The sequence below is a fragment of the Sus scrofa genome, chromosome 13 (genome assembly GCF_054392235.1).
Source record: "Sus scrofa isolate SSC_HxYL_T2T_F1_AM1 chromosome 13, Sscrofa_HxYL_maternal_Yorkshire_Landrace_v2.0, whole genome shotgun sequence".
Taxonomy (NCBI): domain Eukaryota; kingdom Metazoa; phylum Chordata; class Mammalia; order Artiodactyla; family Suidae; genus Sus; species Sus scrofa.
This window is the reverse complement of record NC_139395.1, coordinates 31,171,547-31,194,092: the sequence shown is the minus strand read 5'-3', so window position 1 is coordinate 31,194,092 and position 22,546 is coordinate 31,171,547. Positions and strand designations below refer to the sequence as shown.

At 38.5% G+C, this 22,546-nt stretch overlaps 2 protein-coding genes across 40 annotated transcripts in view; one reads left to right on the top strand and one right to left on the bottom strand.

Annotated features, from left to right (window-relative positions):
* The window catches only part of RBMS3 (RNA binding motif single stranded interacting protein 3), a 1,488,242-nt gene that overhangs the window by 38,076 nt on the left and 1,427,620 nt on the right, over positions 1-22,546 (bottom strand). For 19 of the 37 annotated variants that reach the window (XM_021069971.2, XM_084987319.1, XM_021069970.2 and 16 more), the window contains one exon: positions 21,727-21,774. The exons of the other annotated variants lie outside the window; for them this stretch is intronic. In XM_021069971.2, coding sequence (XP_020925630.2) covers positions 21,727-21,774 — 48 coding nt within the window. The remainder of the gene's footprint in view (positions 1-21,726; positions 21,775-22,546) is intronic. 37 annotated transcript variants of the gene reach the window in all.
* Positions 1-22,546, top strand: part of LOC110256378 (uncharacterized) — a 411,636-nt gene that overhangs the window by 350,576 nt on the left and 38,514 nt on the right. Inside the window, exon 7 of one of the 3 annotated variants that reach the window (XR_014822563.1) lies at positions 13,224-14,774. The exons of the other annotated variants lie outside the window; for them this stretch is intronic. The gene's annotated coding sequence lies outside the window, so the exon portion shown is untranslated. Of the gene's footprint in view, positions 1-13,223; positions 14,775-22,546 lie in introns of those variants that run through there. 3 annotated transcript variants of the gene reach the window in all.

Sequence of the window (22,546 nt, the reverse complement as noted above, 5' to 3'; positions counted from 1 at the left end):
CATGGTTGGAATCCATGCCACAGTAGTGCCTACCTGATCCATAGCAGTGACATTGCCAGACCCTTAACTACTAGGTCACCAGGGAATGCCCCCTCCTTCCTTCTTTATATCCACTGATTTTTGCTCTGTGGGACTTCTCTGTCTTCAGTGTGCAAATATTTATTAAGAATCTATAAGCATCTTTAAAAGACACATGCTATTTGTTACATTTTCCACATGTGCTTGACTTTAGCACTTCTAATTTTTTAAACACATTAACATCTCATAAGACTGAGGAGCAGTCTCTAGACCCTGGTTTTCCAACTTGCCTTTATGTTGGATTCTTGAACAAAATACCGATGGCTGGGTTCTACCTATAGACAACCTGATTCAATTGGCATGGAGTGTGTCCTGAGCATTAGGATATTGAATGCTCACCTAGTGATTCTAATATGCCACATTTTTTTAAATCTGCTACCCTAGGCAGTGTTTGGAAAATTATGCTTAAATATGTTCCCCTTGGAAATCTATATTTCACATAAATGACCAAAAGATTAATCCTGCTTAAGTAAAAATTAATGTTGAGTACTCTGAATTTCTATCATTCTTCCTTGGAGAATCTTGCATTAAGAACAGGAAAATAAAACAAAAAAATATATTTATCCTGATAGAAACTGAAAACCATCGTGGAAGATGCGGGAGATAAGTTAATACATGCCTGTTAAAAAGTTCCTCAAAATTCTGCAGGCACTGGGAAAGGTTGGGGGAGAAGGTGAAGAGGTGGAGAAAAATACAACGGTCCCATAGCCACGAGTCACAGTGAGTTTGCAGACAACCAAGGTCAACCTGGGTATGAAATCAGGAACTCAGTTGAAAGCGTTGTTTCTAGTCTTATGTATTTTAGAAATACAAACAGTGAATAATTAGGATTAGATGCCACCAGTTACAAAAAGAGCTTTAATATCCAAGTATGGCATAATCCTCTTAGCAGCATTTGACACCAGTGGAAAATAAAAAAGGCCAGTTTAGCTATTGTCCTAATTACTAGAGACTCCAAGGAATGTGCTGGGGAGGCAGATGCTTGTTGACCTGGTGTGGCTGCTTATATAAATATATACAAACACACATACATACTATATATATATCTCAAATCATAAGTGTCTTGGTCCTTTTGAGAATGGAGTGAAAACTTGTGACAATAGTAAGACCTCTCTGAAGTATGGAGTATGAATATGAGTGTAAAAGAAAAGGAAAAAGAAGACCAGAAGCACTTCAAACCCAGGAGTTACTGCCTTTATGTTTGTAAACGGTTTTGATTCCCTCCCCTTCACATTGAGAGGTTTGTACTCCCATTCTGATTTGGGGGATCGATAATCCTACAAGAATCTCTTGGCCACAAAGCAGACTGTAGTGGACACTCACACTGTGCTCAAGTGCCAGTTCACTGTGTTTCATTGTCCTGGGAGTTCCTAAATATCATTATGGGCCATGAGTCCTGATAGTGTTGAGTGTACTGTGTAAGATTGAATAGGGATTTACCTCTTTCTCCCCAAGGACCCACTCATATTCCAACCTAAATCCAATATCACTGGTCTTGAGAAACACGTCATGCAGAAGGAAGAAAATCATACAGGACAACAATATATAATAGGATTCTGGAAGGAAGGAAAGAATTTGAATAATGAGGATAATAAGCATTCTACTTTTACTCCACCCTACATTCTATCCTCCTATTGTCTTAAGTGGGTTATCTTTCCCCCACTTGGGCATGCCTGTGACTGGCTGCTCGGCTGGCAGCAGTGGTGCTCAGACTGGTGTGGGCCTCAGAATCACCTGGAGGGCTGTTAAAGAAGATTCTGCTGGGCCCACTGCCAGTTTTGGCTTTAGTAGGTCTGGTGTGGGGCCTTAAATTGTATTTCTAACAAGTTCTCAGGAGATGTTGAAGCTGCTGGTCTAGGGTTATATTGTGAGGACGAGTGACATAAAATTGAAAATATTAGGTCAATACTTGAAACTCTAGGAAGGGAGCAGGATGAGGCATCCATTATGCCTCTTCTAATATCAGTTCTGATTCTCACTGAGCATCTGTGTTAGATAGTATCGTTACCTTCACTTAGAGATAAAAAGGCAGCCCCAGAGAAGATTGCAGAAAATGCATGGAAGAGCTGGGGTTTGCACATCCATCTTCCTCAAAGCTTGTGCTCATTCCTTTACTGGGGGTGGTGGTGTAGGTGGGGGGGGGTGTAGATACTGCTGCCAGGTTTTCACATCCTCTCCCTCTGTCCTTGGGAGTGGACTGTGGTGAGGAGGAGGGGAAGAAGGGCACCCACTGCCCTCCTCAAGCTTTAATGAACGCATTGGGCTGTAACACTTGCTTCAACACTCATTTTCTTAACACATACATTAGTGATTATAGAAGAAGGTCTGTGAAGCTGACATGCTTTACTTGGCTGAGAGGTTGCATTCCGTTCTTGGTGAGATCCCTAAAGTAAGGTATTTTAAGAACTGCGCCCTATACACACCTATACACTTTAACATCTCGTGGAATAAGCTCTTCAAGTGAACTTGAAGTCTAACTGGCTTGGGTGAGAAGTACAAATGCCAGTGGAGTGAGCATTAAAGCAAGCAGACATTCTATAAAGTATCAGTGAAGGGGAAAATAATTCAATTGAGTTCAGGGGATTAGAAAACCCCTCAAGTCTTGCCTGAACTAGCCAAGTTCAAGGCCATCAATCAAACAATTTCCTAAAGGAATGAAAATAACCTGGGAGTTTTATCTACATGAGTGCTAAAAGAATGATAATAATAATTTAAAAAAACAGAATGACTATTTATTTTACATTTATATCCAGCTTTATAAAGAAAAAATCAAGGGGAAAACATCTCTTTGAGAGTAAGAAATTCAAGAAGCTCAAATCCACAGACAGTAACAATCAAAGAAAAAGGTTTTCAAAAGACTAATTGATATTTTTTTCCCCATGAATACTGCCAATCTGCAAGAATTTTCAATGTCATTTAGAAAACAGTTAAATTCCTTATGGACTGTCAGGACAAATTAGGACAAAACAAAATGAGAGAGGGGGAGATAGCATAAACTTTCCTGCTAGATGAAAGGGTGCCTTGTTTGATCATGTTTAAAAATCCTATTTAAGGGGAACCAGCCTTATGTCGACTGGCTGGCTGCCTTTCTTCATAAGCTCTCAGTATAATAGTGCATCACTAATGGATTGGGTATGGTGCTTTTCCATTTCATTAATGAAAAAAAAAAAGCTAAAGGCCATTATTTGTCCTGATTAGCATTCACAATGATGCTGAGGCACCTGGATGCATGTCTACCAGAGAATCTGCAAAAGGCATAACACAGGCTATTGAAGAATTGATTTTAAAAACTGAGGCAAAAGAAAAGAGGCAAAAATGCTATGTCACTGAGACTGTATGTTTGCAGTGGTGTCCAGGTGAGAGGCCTGGGCCATGAAAAGGGTATAAAAAATACATTCAGAAGGTGACTCTGCGGAGGCAGTTATAAGGATGTTATTAGTAGGATGAACAAATATGATCTGGGAAAAACAGCAAAAATGAAACCTTCTAGATAAGTGGCATTGGTAGTTATATTTCTAATGGATATTTTGTGGATGTCCACCAATATTTTAAATTACTTCATGTCAAGACCCTTTCCTAATAATTCTGCTTTCTCTAAATCCTTTGACTGACTGACTTTCTTTCTTTCTTTCTTTCTTTCTTTCTTTCTTTCTTTCTTTCTTTCTTTCTCTCTCTCTCTCTCTCCCTCTTTCTTCTTTCTCTTCCTCTTTCTTCTTTCTCTCCTTCTTTCTTTCTTTACTTTTCTTTTCATTTTTTGGCCCATATCTGCAGAATGCATAAGTTTTCAGGCTAAGGACTGAACTCATGCCGTAGCAGTGACAACTCTGGATCCTTAACTGCTAAGCCACTGGGGAACTCTTCTTTTACTTTCTTGTTCATAAGATTTTTCTATCCCATTCAGAAACTCACTACACTTAATTGTTCACTCAGATTTCCAAACTTCTTGGGAATCTGAGTCTTTTCTTCTCTTGCTATTTTAATTTTAGAAGGTAAGGTTGGGATTAAACACAAGCTGTTTCTACCCAATCCGCATTCTTATGTATAGGCATCATTTACTCCGTCAACATCTACCCAAATGCTAATGGGTCTTGGGGAAACAAGGTAAACAGAAGCAGTCTTTTCTCTACAGGAGTTGATAGCCTTGACTCTAGAGGGGAAGAAAGATAATTAAGCCGAAAATAATGATTCAGTGTGTTAAATTTTATGATGGAGATATTTCCATGGACCTAAAGGAATAAGAAAAACTGGCAACTCTAAGACAAGATGAAAGGATGAGGGAGACTGCCAAGGAGAATAAAGCATTGAAAGAACCCTGCAAAATAAACTACAGATCCATGCTGAAAAATCATTAAGTTGAAGGTAGAAGAAATGGCATTCTAGTCAGAGGGACTGCTCATCCCAACCTGGCTCTCACTTATATGAAGACCCTGAAGGTTTGGCCCATCCCAGGAGCTGAGAGCAGTGCCTGGAGAAGAGGAAGAGAACAGGTGAGTGTGGAGCAGTAGGTTTCAGGATCAGGACGGGCTGTGTAGCACAGGGTAAGGACTGAGGACAATGTTTTAAAGCTCCCTCATGTGTGGCAGAAAGGCAGTTTTAGTGGCTACAGAGAGAATGGATCAGGGCGGGACAAGGCTTGACCCAGCAAGACCTATCAGATGGATGTCCTGCCCATCTTGCCAAGGGGTGACAGTTAATGAGAGTAACTTTCTGGAGAAAAATGTCCACAATCTCAGGCCTATTAGAGAAAATGCAGGCATGTGACCAGCTTTCCATTTTGTCTTCCACATTGATTTAGAGTGAACGTCATTGTTGAAGTCTTTAATGGAAGATGAGTGCTTACTTGAGGACTGTTTCATTTTCATCAAAAATTGGAGATACAAACTACTGCCTTTGGAATGGATTAGCAATGAGATCCTGCTGTGCAGCACTGGGGACTATGTCTAGTCACGTAGGATGGAGCCTGATAATGTGAGAAAACAGAATGTGCACATGTATGTGTGGATCACCATGCTGTGCAGTAGAAAAAAAATTGTATTGGGGAAATAACTATTTAAAAAAAAATGGAGATTCAGTGCTACCGAAAATCATAGGAATAGCACAGTTCTTGACCTTCAAATCTCCAGAGACCTACAATCTAAAAATGAGCTAGGGGGAGCTCTCTGGTGGTGCAGGGGGTTAAGGATCCAGTGTCGTCACTGCAGCACCATGGGTAGCTGCTGTGGTGCAGGTTTGATCCCTGGACTGGGAACTTCTGCATGCCACAGCTGTAGCCAAAAAAGAAAAACAAACCGATGAATCCTGAGATTTTAATTGGAAATCAAATTGCACTGTATATTCAGGAAATTGTTGTCTTATAATATTATCCCTTCATCTAAAACTTTGATATGTGATTCTATCTCTAAGTGTTTATTTTCACTATGTGATGGAAAAACATCACATAGTTTTTTTTTTTCCCCTATTAACCCTGAATTTATGTTGTTAAAATTTACTTGAAGAAAAAAAATAATAGGATAGGGAGTGGTAAGGAATGTCCATCTATACAATGGTGCCAACAGAGGGCTTTGAGAGTGTTCAAAAGAAAGTATTGTCATATCTGGCTGCATAAATCAGAAAGAGATCTATGGAAGAGCTGGACCATCAGAGATAGGTCAGATTTGACCAGCAGAAGCTGCAGGTGTCACAGGGAAGACATTCCATGTTGAAAGTCAGCCAGAACAAAGGCAAAAAAGAAAATGCCCACAGCCAAATACATCCTACAAATAATTGTGACCACTGAAAGAACAGAGTTATGGAGTAAGACAGGAGGAATAACAGGTGGTTAAAACAGCTTGAGGATTACACTGTGGCAGCCTCGAACGCGAGGCTAATGAGTCTTCTTAATTTCTGCAGTCTTGCCTTGTGGCTCTTACTGGGAAAGGAATATACCAGGAGTCTCCAATTACAGAATTTAAGTATCACTCACCTTCCTCCCCAAAAGGATTTAAGGCAGCTTCCAAACTTATACAAAATATTGTAGGATCATATAGATGAGAAAAACAAGGCAGAGGGGAAAATGTACATCAGGGCTAATAAAATAAAAGACATTAAAATTTATCAGAATTATTTAGCAATAAAGTACATGATTCCCTGTGCCCATTAGGTAAGAAAATAAACCAGATGCATAGAAGAGTAATTCCCAATATGGAGGCAAGAGAGACACTTCTCCAGAGGTCTGGAAGGAGCTTAAACTGTGTAGTCTAATGAAGAACAGCCTTAAAGTAAGCAAACCAAGTTCCCGAGGGCTATTTATCATAGAATCCTTCAAACGTAAGTGAATGGCATTGTGCCAACACATACTTCAGGAAAAGCTATTTCCAGGGGTCAGTGGGACACAGTCATCCAAATAAGACAGCTTTCACAGATTAATCCAGGGATATAATTTAGATTAACCAAGGAGAATAGATACACTGCACATGTCCAAACACTCCTTTAAAAGTTTGATTTTCTCTTAGCCAAGGTTCTGAAAGGTACGGGTAGCGGTGTCTTTGGAATTGTTATACTTCTTGACAAGGACTTGGAATGTAGCTTTCTTTGTGGCGCCTTACACATGGGCTCCTGTGTTTTAACCATCAGCCACACTTGGCATTGGATGGATAATGTCAAGTTAAGGAAGCTAAAAAGAATTTAAGAGAACCTACTCGCTCCACTAGAAATAAACTCTATTTGCTGGAGGAAACCTAAGATTCTTAGAAAAATTTTAGGTCTATTCACACACAGAGACCAGTGAACCATCATCACATTGTGGTTCCACAGTATGACATTGTCATAGAACAATCTCTGGAAGCCATCCTCAGCTATGAGTAGTGAAGCAGTTCTGGTACATATGGGCAGGCAAATTTGAGGCTTGCTATTAAAAAGACGACTTCAGATTCAGGGATCTAATCTGTACCCTCCTTCTGGCAATAATCATATGGTAGGGATAGTTACCCACTAAGGTAACTCCCAACTGTTATATTAAGATCATATCCTTGCAGATAGAGTTGATTTTTATTTATTAATTTTAATTTTATATTTTGGACATACCCATGGCATGAAGAAGTTCCTAGGCCAGGGATCAAACCTGTGCCACAGCAGTGACCCAAGCCACAGCAGTGACAACGCTGGATCCTTAACCCTCTGGACTAACAGGGAACTCACTTGCAGATTAAATTTTAAAAGAGCCATCTCAAAAATGTATTCAGGCATTTGTGTGAATGCTGAATATGAAAGGGAAGGGTCAGGTGTTGACACCAAGACCCAATTTCAATAGTAAAATTAAGAGGTAACATCAACCAGGATGGGGGGAAAGGAAATACAAAGGGTAGGGTAGAATCCAAGTGCCCTGTAGAAGTAGGATTTATAAGAAAAAGGAAATTTGCGTGTGGGGTAGAGTGAGCCAAAATATGTCTGAGATTTTGAGCACAATTGCCTGGAATAAAAACGAGCTGTCAGTGTATAAGAGTTTTTCTACCCTATTCCGAGCTCAGTTAAATATTAAATCATATGGTTCTCACCCAGAAAGAAGAACTATACTCCAAGCCACTGTCAAAGACCATAACAATCCTAAACTCGGAGCTACGCTTTACTTGCAACATCTTGGCTTAGAGACATAATATTTATAGAGGTTTGCTGGAACGCTAGGGATGTCTGCAAAGGAAACTGGATTGGGAGGAAATATTATGAGTCTTCAATTGTGCATATGAAGTTTAAACTTGCATGGGGCCATCCAAGGGTGGGGGGAGTGGGGACACTTGGGAGGTAGCTGAAAACACAAGCATAGAACTCAAAACACAGGACAGGATGAGCAAAAGAGATTTGGAGGCCATCTCTGGGACAGCTCGAGCTGAGGCAGTAGGTGATTTCTCTGAGGAAGAAAACAGAAAAGCAAAATGCTCTATGACCAGTACCCTGAGATATGAGAAAACAAGGTAGAAACAATCTACATCATTTTTTAAGCAGAGTAGTAGTCACTAATGGATAAGTACACAATGAGGAAGAGGCATGTGGGTTAGAGAGTAATCAATACTATCTGACCAAAAAATAAGTAAATAAATAAAGGTTAGGACAGATGAAATCAAGGACATAGGAGGAAGGGTTAACACTGACCAAGAGAGGACCAAGACTGGACAAAATATAGGAGCAAGGCAGAGAGGAAGAGGAAAGAAACAGACACTTGGAGTAAAAAGAAAGCATTTGTGGGAGATCTCATTTCTTAAGGGATCCATTGTCTCAGAAAGGAGAAGGTAGCCGTTTTTCTTAGCATAAAAAGCAGGACTCAAGCTTGGAATTGGAGAAGATCCAAAAGTTTTAAGGAGCCAAAGGAACGTAAATGTGAGCGAGGGTCCAACTAGGCTTATAAGGAATCAATTTGTAGAGGACACGGAAACTTCCTTACAGAATGGTTGTGACACCATCATTTGGAACAAATCAATTCACACGAAGCACCTTGTACATCGTATGTTCTTTGTGTTCACCTTTGCTTTGTACATAAATTTCATAGTATCACTCAATGTATGTGATCGATAAAACACATTTGACTTATATTTGCATTTAAATTTCCTCAAGGCTACTCAATGTTCAGTTATATTTTTGTCAGGCAACATTATAATTGCCCTTCACATAAGGAAATTGTTTATGGAAATCTTCCGGAGTATCTTTAGGTGGTAGCTATGAGCAAGGTCATAGTATTCCCAATTAAACAACTTTAAAGATTATCAATTATCAGACAAAAACACTCCATGATGAGGGTGGATAAGAGACAGAGGTGAGGACATTCTGTGAACATAAAAACAATGAGACGTCTTCCTTTTCTGTCTTCCTTGAGTGACTACTGTATCTTTACCAATGACAATTCCAGCTCTGCTTTGTTCCTCTCACCTGCTAGACAATGCTTATTAAGATGCCAAATCTTTCAGCCTCCCTCGCATTTCTCTAAGCACCCACTGTAGACTAAACTATCACTTAAACTTTCACCAAAGTCACATTGCATAAGCTCAAATCCTATAATAAGCCCCTCCAAATTTCTTCTTCTCAGATGCTCCATGGCTCACCTAATGTAAATTTCCCCTGATTTCTACAAGCTAGTAAACCTAACTTTGTTTGACTATAGTTGTTTTTGGACTTTTTTGGATAACAGGCTTTAACATTCCAAAGCAATTATAAAAATCTTTGTACTTTTTTCACTAATTCTGATGTTTGATTTGCTAAAGTAGCTGCTCAATTATGAATGCAATTTCCATTTTCTGAATTTAGAGTCCTATCCTTTCCCAGCTTTGAGTCTCTTGGGCAGACAGCTAGACCCAGAGCAGGCATATAAAGTAATTAAATTTATATCTTCTAGGGACCTGCAATCCATTACTCTGGACCCAACATGGTTTTGCTGCCAACTAAAATATGCCCATTGCATGTAAATTAAAGGGCATTGCTGGTTTAAAAATCTTTTCAACTGTTGGTTTTCCATTTTTAAGGAAACTTGATGTGAATGTCTAGAGTTTTGATATGTGGCATTCCAGTCCGGTAGCTGATGGCTTTTCAATCAATATTTTATCAAAGCTAAATCACTGTAATTACACCATAGTGCATAGCTCAGACAAGAGGAGGAGAAAAAAAAGACTGTCCTGATAAAAAATATCATACTGTTTGCGATATATTCCACATTAAAAAAGTGAGTAAAAGTTAGTGGTAGAAAGGAAAGAAGCAGCAGAAGTATCTTGGGGGGCAAACAGAACTGAAATAATATCATTATAATTTTGGTAGGAATAAATATTCTGTGATCTACAGCTTGAGGAAATGAATCATCTCCAGTATGAAGGAGATTTCATACACACACATATACATGTATGCATACATCTGTATCTGAAAATTGTGGAAGTTTAACTTAATGTCTGTATGTAATTAAAGTATATTATATTTGATCTCAGTTTCAAATGTATGATATTAATCCTATCAACCACAAGAGACTGGAAGTCTCACATTAAGTGGGAAGATTTCAGGTTGTTTTAAGTGCTGCAGGTAAGCAACAGAATATCTGTCCTTTGAAATGTGATTTTGATATGAAAATGCTACAGGCAGCAGTCACTTGGTTGTAGAGAGGTGGATAATTAATTCACATAAAATTAACAGTGGCTTTAGACCACAGAATGGCTCAAAAATTCTATGCCGCTCCTACACAAAGCTATCTCTTTCTTTTAATTCTGCTTTCAATATCACGGTGTTGAGATATAATAGATGGAAGTGGGAAAATTTTTAGAGGTCACCGCCGCTACCACCGTCATCAACACAATCATCAAAAATCATCATCTTCCTAGGAATACACTGATGTTACCCTGGTATATAAATATCTCCTTAAAATTACATCTGTTCAAAGACTGTGCTGTAAAAATTCTAGTAAATTTTACAAGTTGCAAAGCAACACATCCAAGAGTTTACAGAAAAGTTAAAAATACATGTGATAATCATTTTGTGCACTCTCTTCTAGCTTCTGTTCATGTGCATGTGTATGCTTTAGGACTCAAAATTCTAATGACTGTTTAATTTTTTCACCTTTTAAGAATATTATTTCTAATGTTAAAAAGCTTTATTTTTTAATGATATAAAGTGTATTTTTTTTTTAAAGCAATTGCTTTTAGACACCATGTCATAGTTTAAAGTTATATCTCTTCCTGCTGTGTAGCACTGGGAACTATGTCTAGTTACTTATGATGGAGTGTGATACTGTGAGAAAAAAGAATGTATACATGTATGTGTAACTGGATCACCATGCTGTACAGTAGAAAAAAAAATAATGTATTGGGGAAATTAAAAAAAAAGCTTTAAAATTTATTACATTAATTCAGCTGATAATAGTATACTACTTCAGCCAATAGAAAAGACATAAAATTAATTCCCTTAATATTTCTTCTATTTTTAGATACTGGTAAACTCTTTTAAAATACTACTTTACATGCACCCGCATTTTCATTGCAGCGCTATTGACAATAGCCAAGACATGGTAACAACTTAAATGTCCATCAACAGATGAATGGATTAAGAATATGTGGTATCTATACAGAATGGAATACTACTCAGCATAAAAAAGAACAAAATAATGCCATTTGCAGCAACACGGATGGAACTAGAGACTCTCATACCAAGTGAAGTAAGTCAGAAAGAGAAAGAAATACCATATGACATCACTTATATCTGAATCTAATATAGGGCACAAATGAACCTTTCCACAGAAAAGAAATAAACTCATGGACTTGGAGAACAGACTTGTGGCTGCTGAGGGGGAGGGAATGAGAGAGGGATGGACTGGGAGTTTGGAATTAATAGATGCAAACTATTGCATTTGGAATGGATAAGCAATGAGATCCTGCTGTATAGCACAGGGAACTACATCAGGTCACTTGTGATGGAACATGATGGAGGACAATATGAGAAAAAGAATGTGTGTGTGTGTGTGTGTGTGTGTGTGTATCTGGGTCAATTTTCTGTACAGCAGAAATTGACAGAACACTGTAAATCAACTATAATAGAAAAAATAAAAATCTTAAAAAAAGAAACCCCACCCCCCCAAAAAAAAACTACTTTAGTTCAAGTTCTTTGTAAATGTAAGGTTAATGATACCTCAAAAGTACTAAAAGAGTTCCCTGAATGTAGGGAAAGGGAAAGGAAGAAAAAAAAAAGGCCCCAATAAATAATTATCTATTGTGAGTCAGGCACTTAACTAGGTATTTTATATGTGTCATTTCAATTAATTCTTTTATCAGTACACATATAGCTGTATTAATGCATTGTTTCTAGACTCAAAGAGAGGAAAAGTTAGCTTCAGAAAATTTAAATGGCTGCGATTGTTAAATAATTACTAACTAGTGGGATCAGGAATCCTATATATCCTCTTGACATTAAAAGCCATTCCCAGTTGTTATACCATAGTTATTCCTCTTCAAAGTTGCATGTGTGTGAATGAACCAAAACTGCCTGCTGGCTATTTTTCTATTAGACCAATCACTATCATCTTTCATTTTATCTTTCCACTGAGACTTTATAGCACACAAACTTCCCTGAGCCTGTTAGCATGTGTTTCATTTATTTATTTATTATTTATTTTTGCTTTTTAGGGCTGCACCCGTGTCATATGGAAGTTCCTAGCTAGGAGTCAAACTGGAGCTAAAGCTGCCAGCCTACACCACAGCCACAGCAACATGGGATCCGAGCCACGTCTGTGATCTACACCACAGCTCACGGAAGCGCTGGTTCCTTAACTCACTGAGCGAGGCCACGGATGGAACCCACATTCTCATGGATACTGGTTTGATTCATTTCCACTGCACCACAATGGGAACTCCTCATTTATTTTTTACTGTAGGAATTAGAGTATTTGTGCTTTCCAAGTTGAATTTATCAAGAGTTTACAAAATTAAGCAATATATTAAGAAGCACAATCAAAAGCACCAGCAAATCAAAGGACAGTTGAGAGCAAAAGAGAACATGATACAGGAATGTTTGCCATGCAGTCCATCTAATTCCCATTGTCCTGACAAAGCCAAAAGGGAAGTAGATTGTTATGTATTTTACAACATCGGTTCAAAAGAAGTACATTTGTTCATGTAGAGAGAGTTACTTGCTGAGGCACTGAACTCAAGAAGCAGTCATCATTTGCTTCTTTATAAAGGATACTAGGTAAAATTACAGACAATTACATCCCCTGTGGCTTCTTGAAAAAGCTATTGATGCTCCTTAAGTATCTGTGTCCTCTATCATCTGCCTAAGAAAGAAGAGGTTAAAATGTAAAATTCACCCTGAGAAAGTGAATTTCTACTGGGATGTGCAATTATATGGTTCAGGTATTTTGCTTTTTGATAAACTAATTTAACATAGAGTCTAGAGAAATGCTAGCATGCCTGCAAGGAGGTCTCTCTCCAGAATCAGATGTCTCCAGCCTGCCTTTGGCGAGTGTTCCATCCTAGTCAATTCACGGTTGGGTTCTCTGACAGGAGCCTCGAGTGCCCACTTGGTGCACTTGATTAAAAAGGGAACAATGTGTTGTCAGCACCAGATGGGCCAATTCCTGTACATGCAATTAGCTTCCTTTAAAATCTACTGTTGTCTTGAAAACACTCTCTTCCTCTGCCGCCCTTCTACAGGTACTGCCTTTTCCAGAAGGCTGAAGGACTCAGGGCACCCCTTGCTGTGGCTGTGGCTGCTCTAAGCCCATGGCTGCCTCCTACTGAAGGATGCTCCTGCTGCACTTCCATGGGAATCTGCTCTGACCTTGCCGCAGAAGGGCAGTCATAGCTCCAGCCATCCCAGGCCTGCCCTTTAGATAAAATCAGGAAAACTTCCCCTCGCTGTCAGAGTGCAAAGCAGAATACAATGCTTGCAAAAGCAGTCATCCTGGGGGAACAGAAACACTAGCACTGGTAAATCAAGGATAACATCCTGGACACTAATCAACCACGACAGTGACAATAGTACTGGCCCAGGTGGAATGACAAAGACATAACATATATTTTTACTACAGATCTGTTGGGATGCTGTCTCTTTTCCCTTAACTGCTAAAAGTATAGAATTCTAAAGGCTGCCAAGAGGATATTAAATACAATATGTATTTGATTTTCCTAGTTGATAATCCCCTGTTGCTGGTACATACAAATAAATCTCAGAAAACTAATATATGATGAACAAGTGAAAAATATAAATATAAATACACTTAACATGTTTTAACACTTCAGTCCTACAATCAATCATGCTGTGCCAACCAAAACACTACGGAATATCTCTCTCAATCCATATTTCCATCTCTCTGCCTCTGCTTTGCTGACATTTCATCTGCCTTTCACAAAATTTTAAAAAAAGCATGCATACAAATGCTAACTTTAAAGGAAATGAACTTCATGGTCTTAATATAAAGAATGACAGCAACAGTATTTAATTTGGAATGCTTATGAAAATACATTGATTAGAGCATAGATGGTCAAGCCATAGCCCACAGGCCAATTTGGGTTGCTGCCTTGTTTTATAAATACATTTTTATTGGGGCATGCTGATCCCTTTACACATGAGCTGGGGCTACTTTCACCCTGGAAGGCAGGAATTGACTAGCTGTGACGTAGAGCCAATGTCCAGCAAAGCCGAAAATGCTTACTTCTAGACCTTTATGGAAGAAATTTGCTGGATTAGAAGTGAAGGCGTAGCATTTTGTATCCTACTATCGCATACCCCTCCTCTCCCCCAAAAAGAAATCGGGCTAAATAACAGTGATGTTTATATATCAGAGCAAATGGACTACTTGTATAAGCTCCCTATAGTTATCAATTCCTTGAATAGGGCATGAAAAATTGTGGTCCCACAGGAAAAGTCTTTAAAATTTCATTTTTGTAATGTAGTGAGCAATATTAATGCAACAGGGGGAACATAATGATGGCATGTTACCATGTGTCAGTGCTTATACAAATAGTATGTACAAAGTCCCACTCTGGACTGCTCTTCTGATATGTCACCTGCTGAGTTTTGTGACTGTTCCTTATAACTCTGTCCCTTGATGGTAGAGTCTATGTTCTTTGAAGGCAAGTAATGCATCTCTATTCTATACCATCTAGCCTTGGCTCCTTGTAAATTATAGGAGCTTAGTAATTATTAGTTGAATGAATGAATAATAAGTAGAACAAAGTCTTGTTACTGAAAAGAAAAAAAAATCAATTAATTAGGACACTTAAACAAATGCAGTTTGGTAATCAAAGTAGATGCACAATATCTGAATGAAGAGATGAAACTGATTTTCATGCATGGCTGTGGGAGCACTTCAAACTCTTTGTCAGGCCTTTTACAGTAAATACAATTTAATGGCTAATTGTTGCTAATTGGAGGTACTAATGGACCTAATTTTAATTAAGAGATGGAAATCATTTGTAATTAGCTCATGATATCCATGAAGACCAATGTTTAGAGCTTGAAAAATTATTTTATTCTTTGAAGGAATTTAAACACCATCCCCCCCACTTCCCAACAAATTATGGAAGAGTTTTAGAAAGTAACACCCACTCAAGAAGAGGTAGTACAAAGATGGGCTTCAACCAAATCTTTGGTAGGACATCACTGATTCGAAATTCATGAGGCTTTCCAATGTGAACTGATGTTATTGACTAGCAAAACAATGTAGGAAGACTGCATGCTATTTTAACAATGAATTTTGTATGAATCAGGGAAAGTATCAAGTGAAGATTTCTTTTTTCTTTCTTTTTTTTTTTGGCTGTTCTTGTGGCATGTGGAACTTCTGGGGCCAGGGATCAAATTCAAGCCACAGCAGTGACAACACCAGATCCTTAACCCACTGTGGCACCAGGGAACTCCAAAAGACTTCATTTTTTTTGTCTTTTATCTATTTAGGCTGCACCTGTGGCATCTGGAGGTTCCCAGGATAGGGGTCAAATCAGAGCTGCAGCTGCTGGCCTACACCACAGCCACAGCAATGTGGGCTGAGCCATGTCTGCAACCTATACCACAGCTCACGGCAATGCCAGACCCCCGACCCACATAGCGTTGAGCCTGCATCCTCATGGATACTAGTCAGATTGGTTAACCACTGAGCCAAAGACTTCATTGTTAAAGCACAACTCCTGGGTAGAAATCTGACACTTAAGGACTTCCTATTCAATCACAATGAGTGAAAATCTGTGGTGACTTATGTAGGCTTTTTTTCCCATGAAACCTTGTCCTGAAGTTTTTCTGATGATAACAGTGACTCTTTTTAATCTATTTTAGCTGGTATGTAGAAAGAATATGGCAGAGAATGAACATATGTCCAAAAGTTCTATGGGTTCCTGTCAATGCAGTTTTTTGGTCTTTTTTTTTTTTCATTTTTCATTTTTTTTGCAAACATATGTAAATTCTGAACTCTAAGGTTTTTAGAAAAGGAGAATGAATTGTGGTTCTACTTGAGTTCATTTTCTGTCCATCATAGCCTTTGCTTGATTTCATCATGATGCTCTTCTAGGAAACTAAGTTCAAAGCAACTGAGATAAAAATTGATAAATTTTTCTGTAATTTTCCCATGTTACTCATAAAATCTGACTAGGAACATAAAAAAATGATGTTTTACTCTTCATTTTAGAATAGGAGGATCTTTTAAAGAGTTGTAGGGAAAAGAAATACTAAAAAGAGAATAGACACATGATTTTACATGATCACATAGAAGGTGATTTCAGTCTTCTCTTTCCTTGAAATGAGCTGGATAAGGCGTAGCAGAGATTTGGACAAGAAGAGGGGAAATAAATTAGAAATTTTCATGCCCCGCATTTCAACCACATTCTTCTGGATATCACCTCTTTCTTTATTAGCTCTGTTCTTCCTGAATTTTAAAAAATGTATTCATTGCTTAACTATTTACCGTAAACTCTTCCTAAGCAAAAATATTTTAAGCCATGCATTTGATGAACTTATTCAAATTCACATTAAAGTCTACATAGCTACTGAAGTAAAAATAAAAAGTTTTAGTTCCTATACACCTAAAATCACTTCCAGTATCATGGTGAGACAGAAATCACATTCTGAAAAATCCTGATCTGATACACTTTACTGCCTTCAATTCAATGTATAGTCCAAGTGTTCCAGAAAATACCAGATTCTTAAAAATACTGAGAGTTCAAGTCTTCAGTGTCTTTTTGACATGTTCCAGAAGTATGTTCTATACTGATCCCCTATATTTGGGACATTCCTTCTGATGATTAGCCCACATCTTATTAATCTCAAAAACCAAATCAATGAAACAAAACAAAATCTAGACATATAGAAATACCCCACTTATATAGGAGCTTCTTATACTCACGTTGATAGATTTCCTTAAGCTCTGTTAGCCTCACCTCAAATCCGCTGTGGCCATCTGCTCCCATGACTTTGCTCAGACCTTGACTTTGCTGAGAAATAGTTCATCATCCCAAATTTAAGTCTAAGCATTGTACTTCTGACCACTTTGTACACCTCTTGAGACCTCGAGCCTCTATCTTCCTTGCTTTCTCCTTTTCTCCCATCCCCTTACTGCCTTCTTTTATCTTTCTATCCATCCTGAAAATGGCAATTTGTTACTCCATCATGCTCTTGCCAATAATGTCAGCACACATTGCCCTCTTTCTCATTCCATTCAGTAAAACCTCAGCCCTAGATCAATCCACCTGTTCTCCTTCTTGGCTCCTGATCACTACAGTGTAAAACCAAAGCTCGCAGATTGGTATTACAAAACTCCAGAGTCTATAGCTTCAAACGGACCCCTAGGACTAAACCCTCAAGCTTTCTCTGCACTGCTGGTTGGCCTTCTTCCTCTACAGTTTTCCAAATCTTTGTTCTCCTTAAGTCCTTTACCAAGCCATTTCTCACCTATTCTCAGATTCACTTAACACCTTCACGTAAAAACAAATAGAATTTATCACATAGGAAACCAGACACTTGACTTTCTACTTGTACATTTATAAACTGACTTGCAGGCACATCATCCTTTCCTCCTGTCCTTCTACATTCCTAAAAAAGATGTCTGGCCTCCTCAACTACCTTGTTCTACCAGTCAGCCCCTTTATTAATGACATCTCCAAGCATTAGAACTCTTTTCTGGCTTCCTCCTATCATGACCAAATATTTCCCATTAAAAAAAGGGTAAATCAATCAGTTCCCTTTCCATTCATTTTCTGTTATCTTATCTCTTCCTCTTCAAAGTCAATTTTGAAGGTACCGTTTTTGAAGGTACCATTTCCAACAGTTATTAGATCTACTTCCTCACAAGATATTCACTGTCTTTGCTCTTTCCCTTAAAACTGCCCTATGAGATTGGCTAGTGACCTCTGTGGAACTAAATCCAATGGCTTCTTTTCAGGACTCTTCTTACTAGACAGTCTTCTCTTGAAATCTTCTCTTCCCTTGATTTCATTGGAAACTTCATACCTTGGTTGTCCTTTTATGTCTGTCTTTTCCAATCTTTAAGTTACTTTTTATGCTCATTCTTTATTTTCAAGGATCTGCCTACTTATTTTTACTTTGAGCACTTTCTATGGGTGTCAAGACTTAATTCCATAACTGTAACTCCAAAATCCATTTCTACCTAAGAACTGTCTTCTGAGATACAGATACACACATCCAAATATTTACAGATTATGTCCATTTGGATGCCTCACAGGCATCTCAGCTCAAAAGTGTACAACGTTGCACTCAGCTTCATTCCTGCCAAATTTGATTCTCTTTCCTCTGGTTCAGATCCTGGAAAAGGATTTCCCTGGCCATTGAGTTGCTAGGCACTACCTTTAACTCTTTCCTCTTCTTCTACTCTGACATCAAACTAGTTATCAAGTCCTGTGTATTCTATCTCCTTCTCATCTCAAACGTTTATCAACTGGATTCTGTGTGTGGGTTCTTCAGTTCTGGTCCCTGTTTTCCAGTTCTGTCTCTCTCTAGTGCATTCTCTATCTTATCTTCAGAGTAATCAAGCCACTCTCCAAATTCAACCTACATATAATACCATCAGAATGGAGTTCAAGGTACCATATCTGGTGACATGGCTCCAGCTTATTTCTCTTCTCCAGGTTCATTTTCTCTACTCCCATCTCTCTGTATTCATCCCTATCCTATTGAACATCTCATAACAAGAATAATTAGCATTGATGTTGCTAATAACATTTGAACACTTATTTTATGCCAGAATCTATGCGAAGTAGGTGACCTATATTAATTCATCTAATGCTCACAACAGCCTTATGAGGTAACTAATATTTCCTCAGATAAGTAATCTACACTATATAGGAATTATGTAATTTCCCCAAGGCTCCCCAATAAGTAAGTGACCTAAGTAGATTCTGAACTCAGGCATCTTACTGAAGATTCTCCAAACTTAAACACCATGTATTTGTCCAAAAGGAAGCACTTATGACACTGTGTTGTAATCCCTTGCTTGTATCTAACTTCCTAATTGGATCCTAGGTTCTTGAAAGGAATTTGTATTCCTAGAGTCCAACACAGTGATTATCACACAGTGTGCTTCCAATAAATAATATTAGAATAAAGAAAAGAACAAGGTAACATGTGACTCAAAGAGGAAAAAGTCCTTGCTTAAATCAGATTTATGCTGGCCCAGCCTTTGTGCCTGCCAACATAATGTTTTGCTTCTTCCAAACCCCATCCGATGACTTGCTATCATTTCATCACCACCTACAGTTTCATTTCCTGTTTTATTCTCCTCATGTGTATTCCCCACTCTTGTCCAACTGGTAAACTCAAGTTCATCCTTTCAAGTTAAGTTCAGGATTTGCTTTATTCCTGAGGGTTTCCAATCTTCATTTTAGATTCTAGATTTTAGTTTCTCCATGCTTCATACATTTAAACTTAATCATCATTAACAACAACAATGGCAAATCAGACAATGATATTTTTAACTGATGATATATTTTCTATTCATTTTGGTATCTTCAGTTCTTGAATGTTGCCAGTAAATGTTTGATATATTGGTTGAATGAAATTAGGTTGGGTTTTGTTTCTATAGACCATCAAGATGAATCTCAAACTATTCTAACACATCATAGCAGTTTAGTTGTCTTGTACATTGGCAGAGAACTGATTATTATTGGAGCCATCCAACACTGGCATACTGGGGGATATGGGAAGAGGCCATTACAACACTTTATGCCTGTTTCAATTTTCTGATTTGGTCAAGGGTTTGGAAAAGTATATGTCATTTTTCCATTGTCACTCAAGTTGTGCCCACCAGACAATTAAGAAACACTTAAAGAAGGCAAGTCTATTTTCATTCAGAGGCAGACTAAGAGGACAAAGACGTCTGTGCAAACCACTAACCCAAACTTCCGAGGGGAAAAGAACTGTAAAATCTCCCCAATGTTATTTGTTCTTTCACTTCTATTTCAGTCCCTTTGTATTCCACTGGGATCATAGCACTTATTTTAGTCTAATGATATCATATCTGAGCTTTCTAACTGTTCTGTGTAATTACTGTTTCTTATTCCTCAAGCACTCACAAAAACTGCCAGATTCAGTTTCTTAAAGCCCTTCTTTTATTTAGTCGCCTCTTTGCTCAAGGACGTTCAGTGGCATCTGACTATGGAATGAGTAGGTGAGAATTTAGTCTGTAGCCAGATGTGCTGTCAAACTGATTTGTGTAGAACCTGACCCATGACTGATATCTAGTAAGCTCTTTCGATGTTTTCATTGCTTTTTTTCACTGTGTTTGTGAAAGTGAAATCAGAACACCTAGTTGAAGGAAAGTTCTAGTTTGTGTCTTTCATTATTATCCATTGGTAAATTATCTAGATACCTTTTGTCTAAACAAAGGTGCCATACGTTATAGAAAGGCTATATATATTAGAGAAAATATCTTCCCAGGGATCCCATATCCTAAATAGAACATACATGTTAAGATATGATAGGTAGCACACACTGGGGAAAGTTAAATGATATTGAATTAATGACACCTTATGGAGATCCCCAGGAGGACCGAAGTAATACCACAGCTGAAAGCTAACTCAGTGCTTCTCAACTGAACTTCTACGAGGAGTATTTAGCCATGAGCATAACTAAACAAGTCCAGAGGACATGAGAAAAGGATTACCCTTCAGATGCTGGGTCAAGCACACCGGGGGGCCAAGAACTCGATGTTCTCTGCTTGAAAACTACCATTCAGTTGTCAGACTCTGCTGCCCCATGAGCTCCTTCGTTCTATTTCTGGCCTTCGTCTCTTGCTCTGTCTCTCCAGTGCCCTTTCTTGGTTTAGATTTCATGTTCTCATCATCTGACACATCAAAGGATGAAAGAGTTCAAAGCCCTTCATGCTGCCAGTATTTTATTGAGTTAAAATCAACAAAAATGAAAAATTGTGCCCATTTTTCTCTTGGCAAGAAACCAAAATTCAAAATTAAGATGAGAGTACAAGCTCTTGCAGTTCAAAACGAAACCCCGGGTCTTCACTTATGTATACTGCATGACAACCTGCACCACTGGATTTCCCGAAGCAACCTAAATATCACTAATTAAAAGGCTCAAGACACTACAGATTCTCAAATCAACCTCTGCCACTCTGTTGTACATTGGAACATTGGCAGCTTTTCCTTCAATATCCAAAATACCATTTTTGGAATAAATGTGAAGTTTTGATTCATTCAACAATTACATTGAGGACCTACTATGTGTCAGACACTATGCTGGGTGCAGAACAAGCAAAATGGGATGACTTTCTGATTCCAGAAGAATTCCAGTCTCTAAAGCAGTGCTTCTCAAACTATTTTTATTCATCTGTGCCCTCTTCTGATAAACATCCTTCTCCCACTTCCCAGAAAGTCTCATGAATTCTTCCAACACCAAACATCCCTGATACACAGAACATAGATTCTATTTTCCGTGTATATTTCCCAGATCAATTGTTTTTGAGCATTTACTTTTCATTCCAAAAAAGTAAGATATTTATTTTCCATACACAAAACTGGATTGGGGTGTTAAATAGACTTTTTGGACCACATATGCTAACTCCCCACCCTGTAACTGAAATTCAAACACCTGGTTAGAATTACTGTTTGAGAATCACTGCTTTAAAGAGTTTTGGAGAAAACCAGGCAAGCTTCATCTCTCCCCTCCAATCAAGTCTTAAAGTAATTAGAATTTTCCTACCTGACACAACAGCTGGTGGAGTATCATAATCCTGTCTTGGGACTGAATCTTTGAATGAAAAGAGCATGAGAAAGAATGCAATGAAGTACAAAAGAAAATAAAATAGAATCTTAGCTCTAAAACTTGGACGTGCCCACTCTGTGTCCCATGTCCTGCCTTCAAGCACTCGGGCACTATGACCCCTCAATTACAGTTGACACAACGGTCCTCATAGTAACCACTCTGGGCACGTCATCAGGTCCCCATGTCACCTGTGAGGACAGTAGACACTGTCCTAGGGTACTCTCATCTTCCTCAGTCCGTCATAATTTTGGTCCCTCCCTTGACTTACTAAGGTGAGACGTGTACCCTCTCTGCTGACACAAAGTTCTAAAAGGCAGCCCATCTAGAAAGGGCCCAGAGCATGATATGAGACCACGTCCTGGAGTGCAAAATAAATAACTAAAATTTTAAAAGCGATAGATGAAAAAATTGCACATTCCCAGATTTTAGGGAGGCGGACATATTTTGGAAGCTAGGATTTCGTTATTAACAACTCATCTCCGGCTTTGTTCCCAGTGGTTGCCAGTCAAGGCCATGGAGCCTCGTGTGCTGGAATTATGAGGCGAGAGATCAGTAGAACAGAATCCATGCAACAAATGGCTGCCATCTCTTTCCCAAATGTCACAACAGTGGAGGTGGCAAATGGTAGATCAAGGTTAAATATACAGCATGGCATCCATTTCAAAGCTTGGGGTTATGTGGGACCAAAGAGAACTGCTTTTTTTAAGGTAAAAAAGAGGCTTTGGTTTAGTACAATCCCTTTAACCAGGGATCTTAA